The sequence below is a fragment of the Triticum dicoccoides genome, chromosome 1A (genome assembly GCF_002162155.2).
Source record: "Triticum dicoccoides isolate Atlit2015 ecotype Zavitan chromosome 1A, WEW_v2.0, whole genome shotgun sequence".
Classification (NCBI taxonomy): domain Eukaryota; kingdom Viridiplantae; phylum Streptophyta; class Magnoliopsida; order Poales; family Poaceae; genus Triticum; species Triticum dicoccoides.
In genome coordinates, this window is record NC_041380.1 from 19,396,765 (window position 1) to 19,414,484 (window position 17,720).

At 46.7% G+C, this 17,720-nt stretch overlaps 1 protein-coding gene, 1 non-coding gene and 1 pseudogene across 2 annotated transcripts; 2 read left to right on the plus strand and 1 right to left on the minus strand.

Moving 5' to 3' along the window:
* Nucleotides 1-4,557: 4,557 nt before the first annotated feature.
* Nucleotides 4,558-5,858, minus strand: LOC119350145 (annotated as a pseudogene).
* Nucleotides 5,859-14,517: 8,659 nt separating this feature from the next.
* LOC119359652 (outer envelope pore protein 16, chloroplastic-like) lies at nt 14,518-17,090 on the plus strand. Its single transcript, XM_037625773.1, has 6 exons — nt 14,518-14,704; nt 14,811-14,862; nt 15,418-15,449; nt 16,009-16,042; nt 16,168-16,235; nt 16,731-17,090. The coding sequence occupies exons 1-6, from the start codon at nt 14,597-14,599 to the stop codon at nt 16,869-16,871; spliced, it is 435 nt and encodes a 144-aa protein (XP_037481670.1). The 5' UTR covers nt 14,518-14,596; the 3' UTR covers nt 16,872-17,090.
* A 151-nt stretch (nt 17,091-17,241) lies between these two features.
* Nucleotides 17,242-17,314, plus strand: TRNAR-ACG. Its single transcript has one exon. It is a non-coding gene; the product is annotated as a tRNA-Arg (tRNA).
* The last annotated feature ends 406 nt before the right edge of the window (nt 17,315-17,720 follow it).

Sequence of the window (17,720 nt, forward strand, 5' to 3'; positions counted from 1 at the left end):
GATAGTAATTCAATCTTATTCCTTTGAAGTAGGGAAAAATTGGCTTTACGCAAAACTGTAACCATAGAGCTTTCCACTAGCCAAATATGCATATAGTATAGCTGTTTCATTTCATTACTCTCTATGTGTTACCTTGCCAGCATATTCCATGTGCTGACCCGTTTCGGGCTGCAACGTTAATGTTGCAGACTTTTTAGACGATGATTAAGGAGTTTTTAGGTCGTCGTTCTATACTCAGTGATGCCGTTGGAGTTGATGGACTCACTTATCTTCCAAGCCTTCCGCTGTTACCGTTATTAGATGGCCTTAAGCCATATTTATTGTAATAAGTTCTGATTGAGACACTCGATGTAATAAGTGTGTGATTGCTACTCTGCTATAAATCCTCCGAGTATTGTGTGGTGTCAGCATTACTGATCCAGGGATGACACCGGAGCACAGAGATCAGACTGTTTGGGGTCTGGTCGCTACAGCCACCAGGGGCTATCTAGTAGCCCCACTGTCAAACTCCTATGGCTAAGTGAAAGTGCTAAATCATTATAGTCCGGTTGCCTCGTTCGCTACGCTATCACCTCCTTAATAGGACCAAGACGTTGGGATAAGTGTGAACACGCGTTTTTTGCAAGCACCTCCGCATTATATGCGTGGGGGGTTGAAGCCGATGGCTGCAATCTTTTAGGTTATACACATGTATACATAAACGGCCGCACAGGAGGCATCATACTACTTTCAGGCAAAAGTATAAACACAGCCTTATAAAATTTCATAAAAGCATTGTGTTTACAATGAGAATACATATCACTCAAACAAAATATTCTTCGAGCACTGGGCCTCTATCAAACGAGCACCCTTGAGAACCTCCTCGAAATAGTGCTCGGCAGCCACTCGGCCTATGGTCGAACCCTACGCCGCAACAGTGGTAGCGTCCATCTCCGTCCATCAGACGAAGATCGTTCGCCTAGTATAGCCGCCCAATGGTCAGAAGCTTTTATTAAAAGTTGTGTTGGTTACACTAACATTACATATATTATGGGTGTTGGAGACACGATGTCTTTTTTTAAACTTCAATCCTCCTATATTCATTCATAAGAACCATCGCATTGTTTACAAGCATCGGACAATGTCCTCGGGGGTAGACTCTAACAAAAGTTTAGGAGGGGAAATATAGCCAATCTTGCCAATTCACGCACAAACATGGTTGGTTTCCCTTTAACTGTGTTCATAAATTATATGAGTTAAATTCTAAGGACACAAAATATAAGTCATCAAAAATAGCACTTGCAATAATAAATGACCAACTCCCCTCTTTCATGGTAGTGATCACTTCTGTATTATCCGCATTGATCTCAAGTTTATTGCATCCGCTCATATATGCAAGATTTAGACCAAACCTCAAGGATAGCGCCTCTATTGTAAAAGCATTATAACAGGAATCAACCTTTTCATTTGTAGTTGCAATGAATTTCACATTGCTATCCTTTATCACCGCTCCAACAACACCCTGATACGAGTCAAGGATCAAACGATGCATCTATGTTGAGTTTCGCAGTCTCTTCAAGATATTGTCTGCTTCACGTTTTATGTAACTCTACGAACTATGATGGCTAACCTTTAAAATATTTGCAAACTTAATGAATGTATGGGTACATTTTTTTGGGTTGTTGTATATTCAGCAATCTTCAACCATCAATCGTGTACTACTGCATGTATGAGACAATTCATGTTTTCTTCGAGGAACTAAGACAATTCATCTTGCTTTAGAGAAAAACTTATGAATACAACTGAATAAACAAGCAGCATCTTAGCTGTCGAAGCAGTTTGAATCACTAAAATTCTAGTACCGTCGGCTTTCTGACGTCTAGCCATGTACACGTTGATCGCCATGTACGGGTGGCCGCCTGGCGCGGCCAACTCCTCATCGCCAACATCACGCCAACAGGTCGACGCACATGCATTTGTGCTGAGCATCGCTAGCACCAGCGCCAGGGATAGCTTAGGCCGTCGGTGAGGATTCATCCAGCAGCGCCATGCCAGAGAGACGCGACCTCCGCTGGCCCACCCCCAAAGGAGATGAGTATGTAGCTGCTAAGGGTCGGCATGCATGCACGCGTAGAATATTTTCAATTGTCAATATATAGGTCAAAAGTCAGAAAACACATGTTGGGACACATACCGTACAATTATCGCCGAAGGGGAAGGGTGGAACTTAACAAAATTAAGCCAACAATAACCTGAAATGCCAATAGATGAAAGGCAAGACAAAAACCTGCCAAAGCTTGACAGTGATGGGGGCAACAATGATGCAGTAGCCGAGGAGGTGAGAACTGATGTACTGGCTCCGATAGCGGTAGCTCCTATCCCTTCATCTTCAATGGCAATGCCGCCTCTACTTCACTATCTCACCGGACCACACAAGACAACAGTTGCCATGGAGAGGAGGAACAACAAGCACCCGCTATATACACTTCAGGATTTCCATTCCAGCCTCCGGCTTTTCAGGAAAAATCAAACAGAAAGCTGTTCTTCTGGGCAGACTGTTTTGTTTCCTTTAGTTTTTGTTCATTTTTTTTCATTGTTTTATGTATCAAACTAAATTTTCATAAAGACCTTGAAGGGGGCATATATCAAACAGATCTGAACCGTTCAAATGTTAAACATCGTTGTACATGAACTATCAGGTGTAGAAGCTACTAATTGTTTTTTCAAGTCCTGGGAGATTAATCCACACCCTCAACAGCCTTGCATTATCTTCATACCATGTCTTCAACATCATTCAGTTCTTCGAGGTGTCAATCCACTTTTGGTGCCTTAATTCTTGTCAAAGTTCCATCAACTACAATATATCATAAAAAAGTTGAGTCTGGAATCTAAAGTAGACTACCAGATTAAGATGTTAGTATAACTGAATACCTGATATATAAACAGAAAGCTACACTCATGTAAGAGGCATATAATGCTAGCACAATGAAACGTGAACTTCACATAAAAGGCAACATTTGACACATGTAGAAGAACATGCAAAGACTGTCATCATGGCAAAGAGCAAACAATGGAGACTTTTCAGAGCAATTGCAATTGAATATGGAACATGGCAAACACTGCAATAGCATTGACAAAGATTAACAGATTAAATGTTGGCTTCTTGTATAGACATCAACAGATGAGTATTGACCACTGAGGCAACATGAAAATAGAGTAGAAACATCTTGTACGATGTGTCAGGCATATCTTAGCGATTTCAGAGCTTTATATCAAGCTGAATCATATTTCAACAATCTGTTGCAATCTGAACCCTGGCATTACCACATTTGAAGCCTCTGCCAACAACCCCAAGGTTATTTACAGTACTTCATGTGTTTCTGTTTTTGCTATTGAGTTTCCTGACGACTAAGTCAGTGTTCATGTTAAAAAATGACTATTACCAGTATTTAACCTAACAGGAGGAAAACACATTGTTGCTTACCATCAATTTTATTTAGCCACTAGAAACTCATAAAGAAATAGCAATAGGAAGATACAGATACAAGTCCTTAAATGATCCAACTTAATCATTACAACATGACGATGATAATGAATTGGCTCATTTAACACCCACTATTGACATTATTGCATAATTCATGTAAGAAATGATTGTTGAAAAGAGGAACTCTCTTATATGTAGTAAAAGCTACCTTGTGCATATAGACTATTTAGTTAGTTCCATATATGTTCAAACTGGCATTGCTATTCCAAGTATAGATGTGAAAGATAAAAGTATACTCCCTCCGTAAAGAAATACAAGAGCGTTTGGATCACTAAAGTAGTGATCCAAAGGCTCTTATATTTCTTTACGGAGGGAGTACTTATATAAATTTAGAAAGCAAATGGCAGACATATGGCACCAGATACAACTTCAAGATATAGTCAATCCATGGCACAAGTGTTCTAAAAAATGAAAGCGTTTTCAACATCATCTACTATCAATTAACAATAACTATTAGCAAAACAGCATTGAATAAACGGTCTTCTACGGAATGATGATGAGAATCCAAGAGGCAAGTCCAAACAGCAAACAGTTCCTTCCAAGACCCAAACAAGACTATTACTAGTTTTCATATGCAGAATCACATGGCCATTTTCTGTGTACATATGACTATCTGATGGGCATGGTTGTGCCCCGTTTAAACTATGGGGCTGGTTGATCCAAAAAGTTACTATTCCATAGAAGTGAAATTGCATATAAACTAGAGAGCAACGCAGACTTCAAAGAAAATAAAGCACTTCACCACACAGTTGTGCAGCTCGGGCCCCTGGCACCACCACTGGCCCAAAGAAAGGGACAATAATAGACAATACCTTCTTACCACTTGGCAACCACTTCGTCCTAAAAGGCTAAAACATCTAAAGTTGTTCTAAATTTATCTCCTGAACAAAAAACAAAGTCCCAAAGAAACTAATGGCACATGGTGCTAATCTTAATGAGCACTGAACTAAGGGGGATTTCTTTTTCTCCACAATCACATCTGTACAAATGTTTCAGGGTAGCTCGGAATGGGGAGGAGTTTGGGACTACAGCCCTCACCTGATATTGTGGTCATGGCGGATGCTTTCGAAAGTGTTGACAAAGTCCCCCTCCTTGATAGCATTGGAACAATGGTCGGCCAGTTGTTGCGCCTAATTTACTGTTTTCTCCTCCTCTACACCATCCTCACCACCTGGATCCTCACCAGGCTTTGACGCCAACAGATTTTGGAGGTTGCCTCGGGCCACAGGAGTGTAGAAGGTGACAACTGCAACCATGTTATGGAAACTACATTGATCACACACCTTCTTCACCTGCTCAGATTGTAGCTCAATTGCGAAGAGTCCCGCCAATGTACTAACGAAAATGACATTTGCTCCCTCGGCAAAGCCCACCACTAGCACTCTATAACCTTCATCCAAGCGAGCACTAGTTGGGAGCAAGTTGCACGGGGAGATGACCCGGCTGAGCACCCATCGTGCATCAGTGCCATCACTCGCATCTCTTGACCACAATTTGAGATGCGGATGCACGTGTTGGATTACTCCCAGCCCACCGTCGTCTGCGAGCACGAGATTATACAGGCCAAAGTGGTTGTCTGGTGCGCTGAACAGAGTGAGGGAGTGCCTGGAGAAGTCGTACTCCAGGATCCACCCACTCTCCTCGTGGTCGTGGAAGACGAAGTAGAGCTGAGAGCTGCCGACGAGAACGCCAGAATGTTGTATGTATACCATTAAGTCGTCGTGTGTCGAGGCCGGCTCGCCCCAGGCACCGGTCTCCGACCAGTACACGCACGCCGACGTGCCATACCCGCCGGGGAAGACAAAAAGCACGCGGAAAGGGCCCCCGAGCAGTCACGGTGGTCGCACCCATCCGCCGTGCAGAGCATGGCCGCAGCCAAGTAGCCGCGCTCCAACACCGTGGGCACAGGCACAAGGTGCTGGGTGCCCGTGATTGGCTCCCACACCAGGAGTTCCTTGGCGTCCTCACACTTGGGGAAGAAGAGGGCGCGGCCGTGGCAGCAGTCGCGGGCCAGCCAGGACCGGCCGTCCGGGACGGCGAGGGAGAAGGACGAGGCCGTGGTGGGGAAGAAGGAGGGGGCGCGGTCGCTGTCCTGGTCATGGAGGATGCCGAGCATGAGGGGGTGTCCCGTGGAGCTCGTGGAGGCGGCGGCGGAAGCCGGGGGCGGAGACGGCGCCGCTCCAGGCCTTGGAGACGAGGGAGGACCGGAGGAGGCAGGCGGGGTCATCGGTCGGGAGGCGGAGGAGGATCTCCTCGACGAGCTCGTACGGGAGCGCCGCTGGCGGCGGCGGTGGCGGCGCCATGGCGGTCGCTAGGTCTGGGTTGAGTGTGTCCGGTGAGGGAGACGGTGGAGGGGAATGGCTGGGCTCGACCAGTTCAGTCCGAGGAGATTGGGCTCGACTCTTTTTTGAGGGTCAAAGCAAAGCGCATATGGTGGGTTCATGCACATTACATTCATCCACATTACATTCATATCCTAGCTTAGGGAGCTCATGCGCAACACCGTTGGCCTCCCGCCTGCATGCGATTACATCACACTTGGAGAACCATAGCCTCATTTGGATCTTCAGGTCGTCCAGAGCCGAGGCATACGCTGAAAAGCTTGGCTCCTTCTGAGTAAGGGCCGCCTGGAGAAGCTGTGAATCAGTTTCGGTGCTGATCTGGATCGCCCTAAGATGGGCAATCAGTTCCACCACGCCCTCGGCCTCTCGTAACTCAACTGCGAATGCATCATGGACATGCTCGTTCCTCCCTGCCATGCAAGCTATTATATCTCCAGTGTGGTCACGAGCAACCACTCCCACGCAGAGTGTGAGCCTCCTGGCACATGGGCACCATCAATGTTAAACTTCAGAATGCCCTCTTTAGGTGCCCGCCATTTAGTCTTCACCCTGGAAGAGTGCCGCTCCTTCTTCCCCAGAATCTCTCAGTACTCCATGGTGGCTATCTTAGTCCGGTGCACTATCTCCGCTGCCCGTGTTCTGCCTTCGTTCTTCCTGACACGGTTCCTCTCGTTCCACCACTCCCACCAGAAGTACAGGATCTGCACCCTATCCTCCATTTTCAGTGACCACAAGTGATCCATTACATCCCCTATGGAGTTGTAACTCTCCAGTTCCATCCTGACAGCTTCCTTCCCCAGCGCGCGCCACACCTCTTTAGCTTCCTTGTACCGGATAAAAAGGTGGCCACCACCCTTGACGTTCCGCGCAAAAAGAAGGCAGCGAGTGTCTTCAATAACCATCCCTCTAGCCTCTAGATTGGCGCGTGTGGCTAGCGAGTTGTGGGCCAAACGCCATGTGAACATTCTGATCTTGCTCTGGCACGGCATCTTCCATATCCGGCTCCAGTACGTGTTCTCACACGCATTGAGAGAGCCATGTAGTTCTCCACTCCTGCCTGCCTCCACTCCATTTGCTATCTCATGCATCTTCACCTTTAGTTTATATGCTTGCTTTACTGAATGCATGCCCTTCTCGTCATAGTGCCACGCTATGAAATCATGCATGCCTTCCCACAAAGGAATCGCAAGGATCAGATTGGCATCTTCTGGGACAAAGATATCCCGTACCAACTCCTCATCCCATTTCCCAGTGGTGGGGTTTATAAGTTCATGCACTTTGTTGAGCAGGATTCTGTTCCTCGGTGTTTGCACCCGCCGTGTCCAAGCTTTTGGCAGCCATGGGTCCTCCCAGATATCAACCTGCTGACCATCGCCAATACGCCATATGTAGTCGTGTCTGACCAACTCCAGTCCCTGAAGGAGGCTCCTCCAGGTGTATGAAATGCCCTCCCTCGGTGCTGCACTCAGGATATCGCCATTCAGATAATACTTGGCTCTCAGCACCTGGGCGCACAGGCTCTCTGGTTTCTGGATCAACCACCATATCTGCCTGGACAGCATCGCTATATTGAAGGAATGTATGTCCCTGAATCCTAGGCCCCCCTGCGCCTTGGCTTTCTCAGTTTTGGCCATCCAATCCAGTGTATTTTGGACTCACTATCTTGCTGGCTCCACCAAAACTTCGCAATGAGCGAGCTAATCTCATCACATAGGGTTTTTGTCAGGTAGAAGCAAGACATGGAATATGTCGGGATGGCTTGGGCCACGGCCTTCACAAGCACTTCCTTTCCCACTTTATCCAAGAGTCGTTCCTTCCATCCTTGCATCCGTCGCCAGACTGCATCCTTTAAGTATGCAAAGACTTGCTTGCGAGATCGTCCCACATACACAGGTAATCCAAGGTAGCGTTCATTCCAGGTTTCACATGAAATGCCAACACCCCTCTTCACATTTTCCTTCTGCTCCACCCGTCTATTTGCACTGAACATGATGGCACGCTTCTCCTTGTTGATGCACCATCCCGAGCATTCCTCATACAAGTCAAGTATTCGCTTCAGTTCGTTCGCCTCAGTACTTTGGCCATGATCATTAGGACCGAGTCATCGGCGAAGAATAGATGGGAAATGGCCGGAGCCCCCTGACATACTCGAACACCCCCCAGCCTTCCTTCTCTCTCAGCCGCTTGTAATAGCGCAGACAATCCCTCTGCACAAATGACGAATAGATACGGTGAGAGGGGATCTCCTTGGCGCAGGCCCCGGGTGGGCACGAACTGCTCCGTGATGCTACCATTAACCTTTATTTGGTACCGGACGGTAGAAACACATTTCATTAACAGCCCAACCCATGCATTACAGAATCCCAGCCTCTCCATCATGAGCTTGAGAAAGCTCCATTCAACCCGGTCGTACGCCTTGCTCATATCAGCCTTGATCGCTGCGTAGCCCTCCTTTCCTTTTCTTTTGTTCAGCAGCATGTGGGAAAGCTCATATGCAATAAGGACATTATCTGTGATCAAGCGCCCCGGCACGAACGCACTCTGGTTATCTGAGATCACCTCGGGCAAGATAACCTTTAGTCGGTTGGCCAACACCTTTGAGACAATCTTATACAGAACATTGCACAAACTTATAGGCCTCAAGTCCGTTATTCTGGTTGGGTTCTTCACCTTCGGTATCAACACCACATATGTATCGTTCCACCCTTCCGGCATCTGTCCACCATTCAGCACATGCATCACCTCCTCCACAATCCTTCCACCCATCATACTCCAGTGTTTTTTATACACCAACGATGGCATACCATCAGGTCCAGGTGCTTTCAAATCGCCAATCTGGTCGAGGGCTACCTTTATCTCCTCTTGTGTGAACTCTTTCATGAGGCACTCATTCATTTGCGGTGTAACCCGCGCCTAGACACATTGCGCCAGTTCCGACGATCTGGTGCTGCGTTTTGAAGTGAACACATCCTGAAAAAAGGAGCACACATAGTTAGTCATCTCGGGTCCCTCCGCCACCACCGAGCCATACTCTCTCCTCAGCTCCTTTATTTTGTTATTTTTCTTCCTCGCTGTAGCACACTTATGCAGAAACTTAGTGTTCCTCCCCCACTCCTTCAACCACCATATGTGCACTCTTTGTCTCCACTTTATATGGATGATCTCTTCTAGGCATGCTACCTCTCCTCTCCACCACGCCTCCTCCTTCACTTTCTCTTTTGAGATCACATGCCGCCTCCATTTTTCCAAATCACAGTTTGCCTTCTTAAGCATCGCTCCTAGCTCGCCCACAACTTCCTTGTTCCATTTTGTTAGTCTTTGAGCCACTCCCGCCAACGCCCTTGACACCTCTCCTGCCCCTTCCGCCCAGCTTTCCTCCCATGCCTTCTTAATAACTTCATCAAATCCATCCTCCTACATCCACCGGGCCTCAAAGCGAAAGGTAGTATCACGAGTCCCTGTTTCTGTATCTTCTTTTTCTGTTGACACGACCACCGGCCTGTGATCAGAGTGCCTCGGGTCTCCATTAACTACCCGAAAGTCGGGGAACTGAGTACACCATCCATCATTTGCCACTGCCCGGTCCAGCCGCTCACAGATGTAATCTGCACTAACTTCACTATGGTTCCGCCAAGTAAACATGTCACCCTCAAAACCTAAATCTTGTAGTTCGCAAAAAGATAGAGCCTCACGGTACTCCTCCCACCTTCTCGTCGTTGCACAATATTTCATTGAAGTCTCCAAGGCACAGCCAGGCCCTACCCCCTTGGTGTTGTTGTTTGAGTGTGCGTAGAACCCTCCAGGTCTCCACTTTCCTCTCCCATTGTGATTCCCCGTACACCCCAGTAAGCCTCCATACCCCCTTCTCATCCATAACATATGCATCTATATGCCTCCTCCCCATCGACCTCAAGGTAACATCCATCCCTCTCCTCCAGAACATCGCCACTCCCCTACTCCTCCCCTCCGGGTTCCAAGCCACCATGCTAGCGAGCCCTAGCTTCCACCTCAGCCATTCCATCTCCTCCTCCGTCATTCTACTCTCAGCCAAGAACAAGATATCGGGGTCCTCCTTTCTCCCAAGATCCAGGAGTGCAGGAACTGCCGGGCCATTCCCCAAACCCCGGCAGTTCCAACTTATTAGTTTCATTGCTCTGGGGCTGCTCCTGCAGCCCGGCCGATGTGTTGTTGTTGTCAGACCCGACACGGTTCTCCTCAATCGCCCGCTCCATCCTCCGTTCTCTTTTAGCTGACCTGCTCTCCTCGGTTTCCATCTCCTCTTCCGCACATGATCTCTTCTTACTCCCTCCTGTACCCTCTTGAGACACACCTTCTTTATCCTCCTTCCGTGCTCTCTCCCTCCTCCTGAATTTGTCTGGCTCCCTAACTTTACCTCCCTTCTCACCCTTGTTTTTCTGCGACATGTTCAGCTTCCCACCCTTCCCCTTCTCTTCCTCATGCACTAAACTACCCAGCGCATCAACCTCCATACCCCATCCGCCTCCTTCATCGCACCATTCTCCTGGAGCTCCATCTCCTTAGGTGTTGCCTCCCCCTCCTGCACATTCGTAGCTTTGTCGCTGACAGTGATCTTCCTAACGGTGCCCTCCTTACCCCCAGCCATTTTTGCCTTAGTCGTGCTATTCACCTCCGGACCCTTCTCCACTCCGCTCCCTCCTCCTGACCTGCTCCCATCCTTCCTCCATGATAGGTTGTCGCTGCCTGACCGAACACCAGACCACCCAAAACCATATGCCCGACTCCCACTGCTACCACGCGTAGAGCTCCGCCATGTCCCATCCGGCACCCCTCCTCTCCTTATGCCCGTGTCCACCTTCATCCACCTACCAAACTATGCCCTCTCTCCTTTCTTTAGCTTGATTGAACAGCCCCGCTCGAGATGGCCCAGCTTACCGCAGATGTAACAAAAATGTGGTAGGTACTCATATTCAAACCGGCACCAAGGGTCCTTATCCTCCTCATCCTTGCTCTTCACCGGCCTCTCTCCCGCCTCTACCCGGTTATCTTCCTCCTCACTTCCCTCATCTCCCTGTCTTGTATCGAGCCTAAAACCCCTCATCAATGGCTTCCCAATTTGGAGGCGTACCTTCACTCTGAGATATTTCCCAATGGCCCTTCCATCCGCTCTAGTGTCAGCTTCTACGAACTCTCCCACCATATTTCCGATCATCTCCCCGGTATCTTCATCCATGTCTCCCAATGGTAACCCATAAACCCTAATCCAAATAGGTATATCCTTGAACTCATAGTCTTCAATCCGCTTCCTCGATACAAACTCCTCCATCACCACCAGGTTGTTGTCAAACATCCATGGGCCGTCCTCTAGGGCCTTCCTTCTCTCCCTCTCCTGGTTGAAGATGAACATGAATATGTTGTCGCCCAACTCCTTCCATTCCACGCCGCGGATGGGGCTCCAGACCTTTCCCAAAGAGTTGCAGATCGCATCTGGATGCGCCGGCCTCTCTAACAAGACTCTCCCGATCGCCCGGATCTCCGTCTGCTTCCCTTTTCCCTGCGCATCCCTCCGGATCTTCACTCCCTTCCTCTCCTCCTCCGACAGCCGCAGGTTCTCCAGCAGCCCTGCCATTTTCTCCATCTTCACAGCTGTCTGGTCACGTCTAGGGTTTTGGTGGTTTACGATCGCACGCCCTAGAACGCGCGAAAGGCTGTTTTGTGGGTTGGGATGGGTTCGCCCCCCGTCCAGGAGGACAAGGGACAGAGAACAGACGGGTTTGGATCTCAGTCGCCGGAGTAGATCTCGACTAGTACGGCGGCTAGCGCTAAACGAAGGACAGGGACGACGGAGACCTAATCGCCTCCGTAATCGCCGCTTTCCAAACGCTAACCGTCACCCTACGGGACGGACCGATCACCAGATGTGTTTAGCTAGCTAGCATCGAGGGAATGGGAGCAGTGATTGGGCTCGACTCTGCCGTACACACAAACCGCCTACCTGAAGTTTCCTTTTTCTTTTTTCTGGTCAGACGAGATTATACATTGATCAAACGGCTACACTCATTTCCACAGAGGTTACACAGATCCTGAAGTCTAGTATTGTGAACTTCTCAGTGATTATCTATTTTTCGGGGGTTTCTATTTGTAATGAAAATTATGAAACTCTTCGGTTCGTCCGATTGATATCTTGCTCCGTCAACCGGCGACGGTGTTTTAAAGCATCATGAGTGGTGGTGGTGGTGTAGCTGTAAGGTGGCATCAAGGAGGCACCGACGAGAGGGGCGGTGGCCGGCATCGCCCAATGGCTTTTTGCAGCATCGACGCAAATGTGTGGTAGTGATGAACATACAGTGTCCAACGTCCTGCCTCGGCGGAGTTGCGCTCGTTGGGTCGCATCATCCACTGTTGTGAGGTTGCTGACGTCGTTGTCATGGTTGAGGCGTCGGTGCTGCTGTCGTGCGGTTCGCAACATCCCCGTTGTTGCAGAAGGCTACGTTGTGCCGTGTTGCTGGGCTTGTTGGGTGTAGATCCAAAAGAGAAGGAATTAAGATGTGTTGCACACTTCGATCGAACGGATGGTCAGGTGGCTGATCTTTCTCTAAGATCAGTCGGATGACGCCTAGCAGCCGTCATGAAAATTACACAATAATAAATCTATATATTTCTGTTTGTAACTTTTACTCAGACAAGACAACATGGTATCAAGATGTAAATTGAGAGGTCATCGTCGATGTCAAGTTATATATTGTGACCATGTTTATAAAATTTGACCGTACTTATATATTGTTGATGTCAAGTTATATATTGTGGCCATGTTTATAAAATTTGACTGTATTTATATATTGTTGATGTCAAGTTATATATTGTGACCATGTTTATAAAAGTTGACCATATTTATATATTGTTGATGTCAAGTTGTATGTTGCAGACATGTAAGCTTTTCTGATTTCATCTTGCTTATTAGCATGACAAGCCCAAATTTGACGGTGCAATGATGGAATAAAATCCTTGATTACAGAACCAACTAATGCATCTACTGGTTGTGCTGCATTTTTTGATAGACAGTGGGAATTGAATTTGCCAAGACCAATTCTAGCACATCTTGAGACTGGACACTAGAATCACCTGCCCAATAATTTGTTTTCTTTAATTGAAAAAAGAAAGCATTGTCTTCCTCTTAACTAGGAGTACTAGTTGGTCAATCTACTTTAAAAGAATCGTTATGATTTGGACATGTACATAAGCAATGAGCATGGGTTCTTTAGGGCATGTCCAATGCTGACCCGCAAATTTCCTTTGGTATATGTCCGTTTTTGTGTCCGGACGTGGTGCACGGACATGATACGAAAGTGAGCCATCCAACTCTATTTACAAAGTATCTAGCTGTGAGAAGAAAAAGTAGGTGGGGATCATGCATGTGGTGGTTATTTGTGGTGTGGTGTCCGGTTGGGAGGAGAGAGATGAGAGGGGGACCATGCATCTGAGGAGAGAGAAAAGAGAGGAGGATCACGCGGAGGCTTTTGGTTGGTCAAGTGAATGTCCGAACTCCGGTATATCTCCCCTACCTTTGTCTCCACTTTTCCCGAAAATGGACGTCCGGACCGCTTCGCAGATCAATACAAGTCCCCATTAGACTGCATAAGTGAACAAATGTGTCCGGTCAGACATATACCGGAGCTTTGCGAGTCTCCCTTGGAGATGCCCTTATGCGGCTCTAATTTGCTGCTGTCTCTGCTTTGGCATATGCATTTCTTCTACCCATGTTTCTTTTTCCTTTTCCTATGTATCTTCTTTGAAAATGAATGTTGTTCATATTAATGTAGACGTTGGACACACCTTAGACTTGCAAGTTAACACATTTGATAGCTGCTTTAGTAAGTTTACTTACATGCATGATTCACATCATATTTGCATGACAACAAAGAAGCCACAAGATCAAATCTCTTCAAACCTTTCTTGATGGAATAAAAAGAGATAGGTCCTGAACAAGGTATAGTCTTTTGTCTTGCATACCTTGCTTGATACAAGCTTTGGAGCTTTGAACATTTGCTTTGTTTGTGCCAGCCATGCATTTTTGCTTTATGGATCTGAACATGGCGGTCCAAATTTGATTGTGTGGCCTCGTGCCGTATATATGGACCAGCCTGTTTCATGAAGGATTATGCGATCTAACTGAATTCATCCCGGCATCAACTTTAAAATCCGAAAAGATAATGTTTGTCTAGGTATTATGTGCAGCTTTTTTTTAAGCAAAACTTGCTGGCCGGTTCATGTTACACCTCAGAAATGGCAGCCAAACATGAGATAGATAGATAGATAGATATGTCCTGTCAATTGACAAATTGAGTGTCGGCAACACATGGAATCCAGATTTGGCCGAGTAAAACCATCCTGGAAAAGGAATTCGTTTTACTATTTCATGTCCAAATTGAAATGGAAACAAGGGCGCCATTCGATTTGCTTTTTTTGGATAAACCCTGGGAGGCAAGCAAGTCGGCAGGGCATCCTGCGCCGTGCGTCCACCGGCGGATCCCACGGGACCAGCGCCGGGAGCGACGCTTTTGTTTCCGCCCGTGGACGCGTGGCCATGGCGCGAGTCCCCCCAGCGGAGTAGGGTCGAAGGCTCCCGTGGCTTCACAGCCACTGCTTCCTCTCCGTCTCGCTCTATACATATCCCACTCTGCGTATCTCACTGTACTCCGCTCCATCTTCTTGCTCTGCACTGCTCCCAGCTGGTCAGTCAAGAGAAGGAAAGATGCCTAGCGCGGGGCTGGAGGCGGGGTCGAACAAGGTGGACGTGGCCATCGACCTCGGGAACCCGCTCCTCAACCGCACCGTCGACGGCTTCCTCAAGATCGGCGCCGTACGCACCCCTCTCCCCCCTCCCTCGTCTTCTTTATCTTTAACCCAATGTATCTAGACGTATATATTGCAATGTGTCTGATCCGGCGTCTGGATAATGCGCGCAGGTCGGCGCCTGCAGGGTGGTCGCCGAGGACGCCTTCGACTGCATCCACAGGGGTAACCACAACGCATCCCGTCTCTCCTACTCTAGTATCGAAACCGTGTTGTTAGCCACAGGATCTGGATTTATTTGTGTGGATGTTTGTGTTCAGTTAACTCATCAACTCATTCTCTCTCAAAAAGAGAAGAAAAAACTCATCGACTGACGGAACCGTTCCCGGAAATAGATAAAAAGGGGATTTCCTTTTTCGTGATGAAGGTTCACATCTTCGCAAAGAAGCAGAGTAGCTTAGGTTCAGAGCGTGCCATATTTCAGTTAACACTTAGCCAGATGCAGTGTCTCTGTCTCGTGAAAAGCAGCTTGACTAAGTGCTAGCTGAAATATTGCATCTACTTGAGGCCATCGCTGTTGTGTAATTAGAGGACTTAGTCAGGTTTGCAGAGACGCAGAGTAGCTTAGATTCAGAACCACCCGGATCTTGTTTAGATACTGGCCAGATGCTGTCTGTTGCAATCCAGTGTTATAGAGCAGTATTTTTCACTCGTGTACATCAGTTTTTGTTGGTGCTGTGCAGACAAATGTGACACCAAATTATCTTGGTTTCTTTGCAGGGGATATCTCGAAGCGCCAGCTTGAAGAGACAGTAAGCATCATTTTCCACCGCACTTGTTTTTCTCTCACTTAGTTTTGTAAACACCGGTGGCTTGACGCCATCACTGTCGTGTAATTAGAAGGCATTATGTTGCACCATTTCCCCTGAGTTTTGCTGCTCTCTGAGTGTCAAACAACTAGATGCTCCACTCATTGTTCAGGAAATCGTTAATTGGTAACTGCTCGGTCGGGTGGTAGTTAACTAATTAATCAGCCAATTTTTCATACAGCGGTTCCAATAGCTGTGGACTGACAGGCAGCCGATATATTCTAAGCTGGAACTGACTAAATGTTCAGTACTTCAGGCTATTTCAGTAGCAGCGCCTAGTTTTAGCATACCCTGTTGGATAATGTTTAAGGTTCTTTTTTTTAGCAAAGGATAATGTTTAAATGGAGGAAAGAGAGCTGAACTGGAAGTCTAATTAAGCCCCTGTACACTATTTTTGTATAATTGCTCTGTACTTGTGGATTAGTGGAAATTATGTCGCCTTATTTCTGCACCTGCGTTAAGGTTCAGGCAACTGATGTGGTATTCTGTTTTTTTTATGCAGCTGAAGAAAATGTGCAAGGAGGGTGCATATTGGGGTAACTAAGTAGAAGAACATTTCTTATTGTCTTATTTGGCTCAATAAATGTGTTAACATGAATCGTTCATCCGTTCTTCTAAATTTTCGCTGACAGATTCGGATGCTTTTTCAACTAATCTGCAGGTGCCGTTGCTGGGGTGTATGTAGGCATGGAGTATGGAGTGGAAAGGGCCCGTGGTGACCGTGACTGGGTAATGATTCTCCGAAAATGGATCTTTCATGTTTCTTGCACTTAACTGAACCTTAGGTGAGGGAAATTCTACCTGCATGACTGCTGTGGCCGTATGCATCGTTCTGATGCAGAGGCCGGGGATACCCCCTTTTCAAAAAAAAGAAAAGAAAAAAAAACCTGCATGACTGCCTCCCCGTCGCAAACAACATTATCTGCCTACTTGACGATCTACATCTTTCTTTTGTTGAGTAAGATCTTGAGCTAATTGCTTAAGTAGTGTAAGAGAAGATTCAATCAGATCCATGGCATCTCATAACTCATGATGATAACTTTAACTTCTGTCTCCACACCCTGTCCTAGGATTACGCAGGTCTAATGCTGTGCTAGCACGTTAGAAATCTTCTTGTCCATCAAAATACAGTACTATTTGCATTCATAATCAATATTACTGTTGCATGTTTTCTGTCAGTCTTAGATTGTTTATTAACCCCTCTCTTTTCCGGTGCTCGTGTAGAAAAATGCGTTGATAGGAGGCATTGCAACCGGCGCCCTGGTCTCTGCTGCTACCAACAACAAAGGGAACAAGATCGCCCAGGACGCCATCACCGGAGGCGCCATCGCGACCGCCGTCGAGTTCATCAACTACCTCACCTAGCCGTGAGGCCATCGATATTCGCAGCGATGTTTTTATCGGACAAGACTGAATAAGAACTTCTTGACTGAAGCCATCCACCCTCTGTGTTAATAATTGGAGCCGTTTCCTCCAATGTTCTTCCCTTTTCTTTTTTTTTTTGTTGCCTGCGTTCTCATGTCCATCCATGTTCTGAACAATTTATTTATTTTCCTGCGTGGTCTGAATCCTTCAGTTATGATATGCTGTGTGCTGGCCTAGTTTGGTACCATATAGTTTACTCAAAGCCCTCACTAACCGCATCATGGCTCGGTCACTGCCTTCACTAACTACATCGTGATGCGGTCACTGGTATCTTATTGAGTAAGTTTAACGTTCCATCGGGTCATTCAAGGACTCCGTGGCCCAATGGATAAGGCGCTGGTCTACGAAACCAGAGATTCTGGGTTCGATCCCCAGCGGAGTCGCTTGTCTTTTTTACTCCTCCATCCTTCCTAGGTAGTGCTGTTATTTTTGCTTATAAATGTTTATGTCCTCATTACTGTAGATATTATGGACAGCCCGAAACTTGATAAATGACAATGCTAAACTTTGCAACTTATTTAACTCTAAAATGTAAACTAACAATTACCTCTGTTACGAGGTCAAAGTATATACATTCGACCTTTGTTTAGTACTTACATCACATATTAGATTTGACCTAAGTTAAACTTCATAAAGTTTGACCAAGATTATCGAAACCAATCTAAACTTTCGCAATAACAAGTATGTATGATGTAAAAATATATTTAATGGTATTGACTTGGATTGTGAATGTTAATAAATTTTGTTTATGTAAATTTGGTCAAAGTTTACGAAGTTTGACTTGAAGCA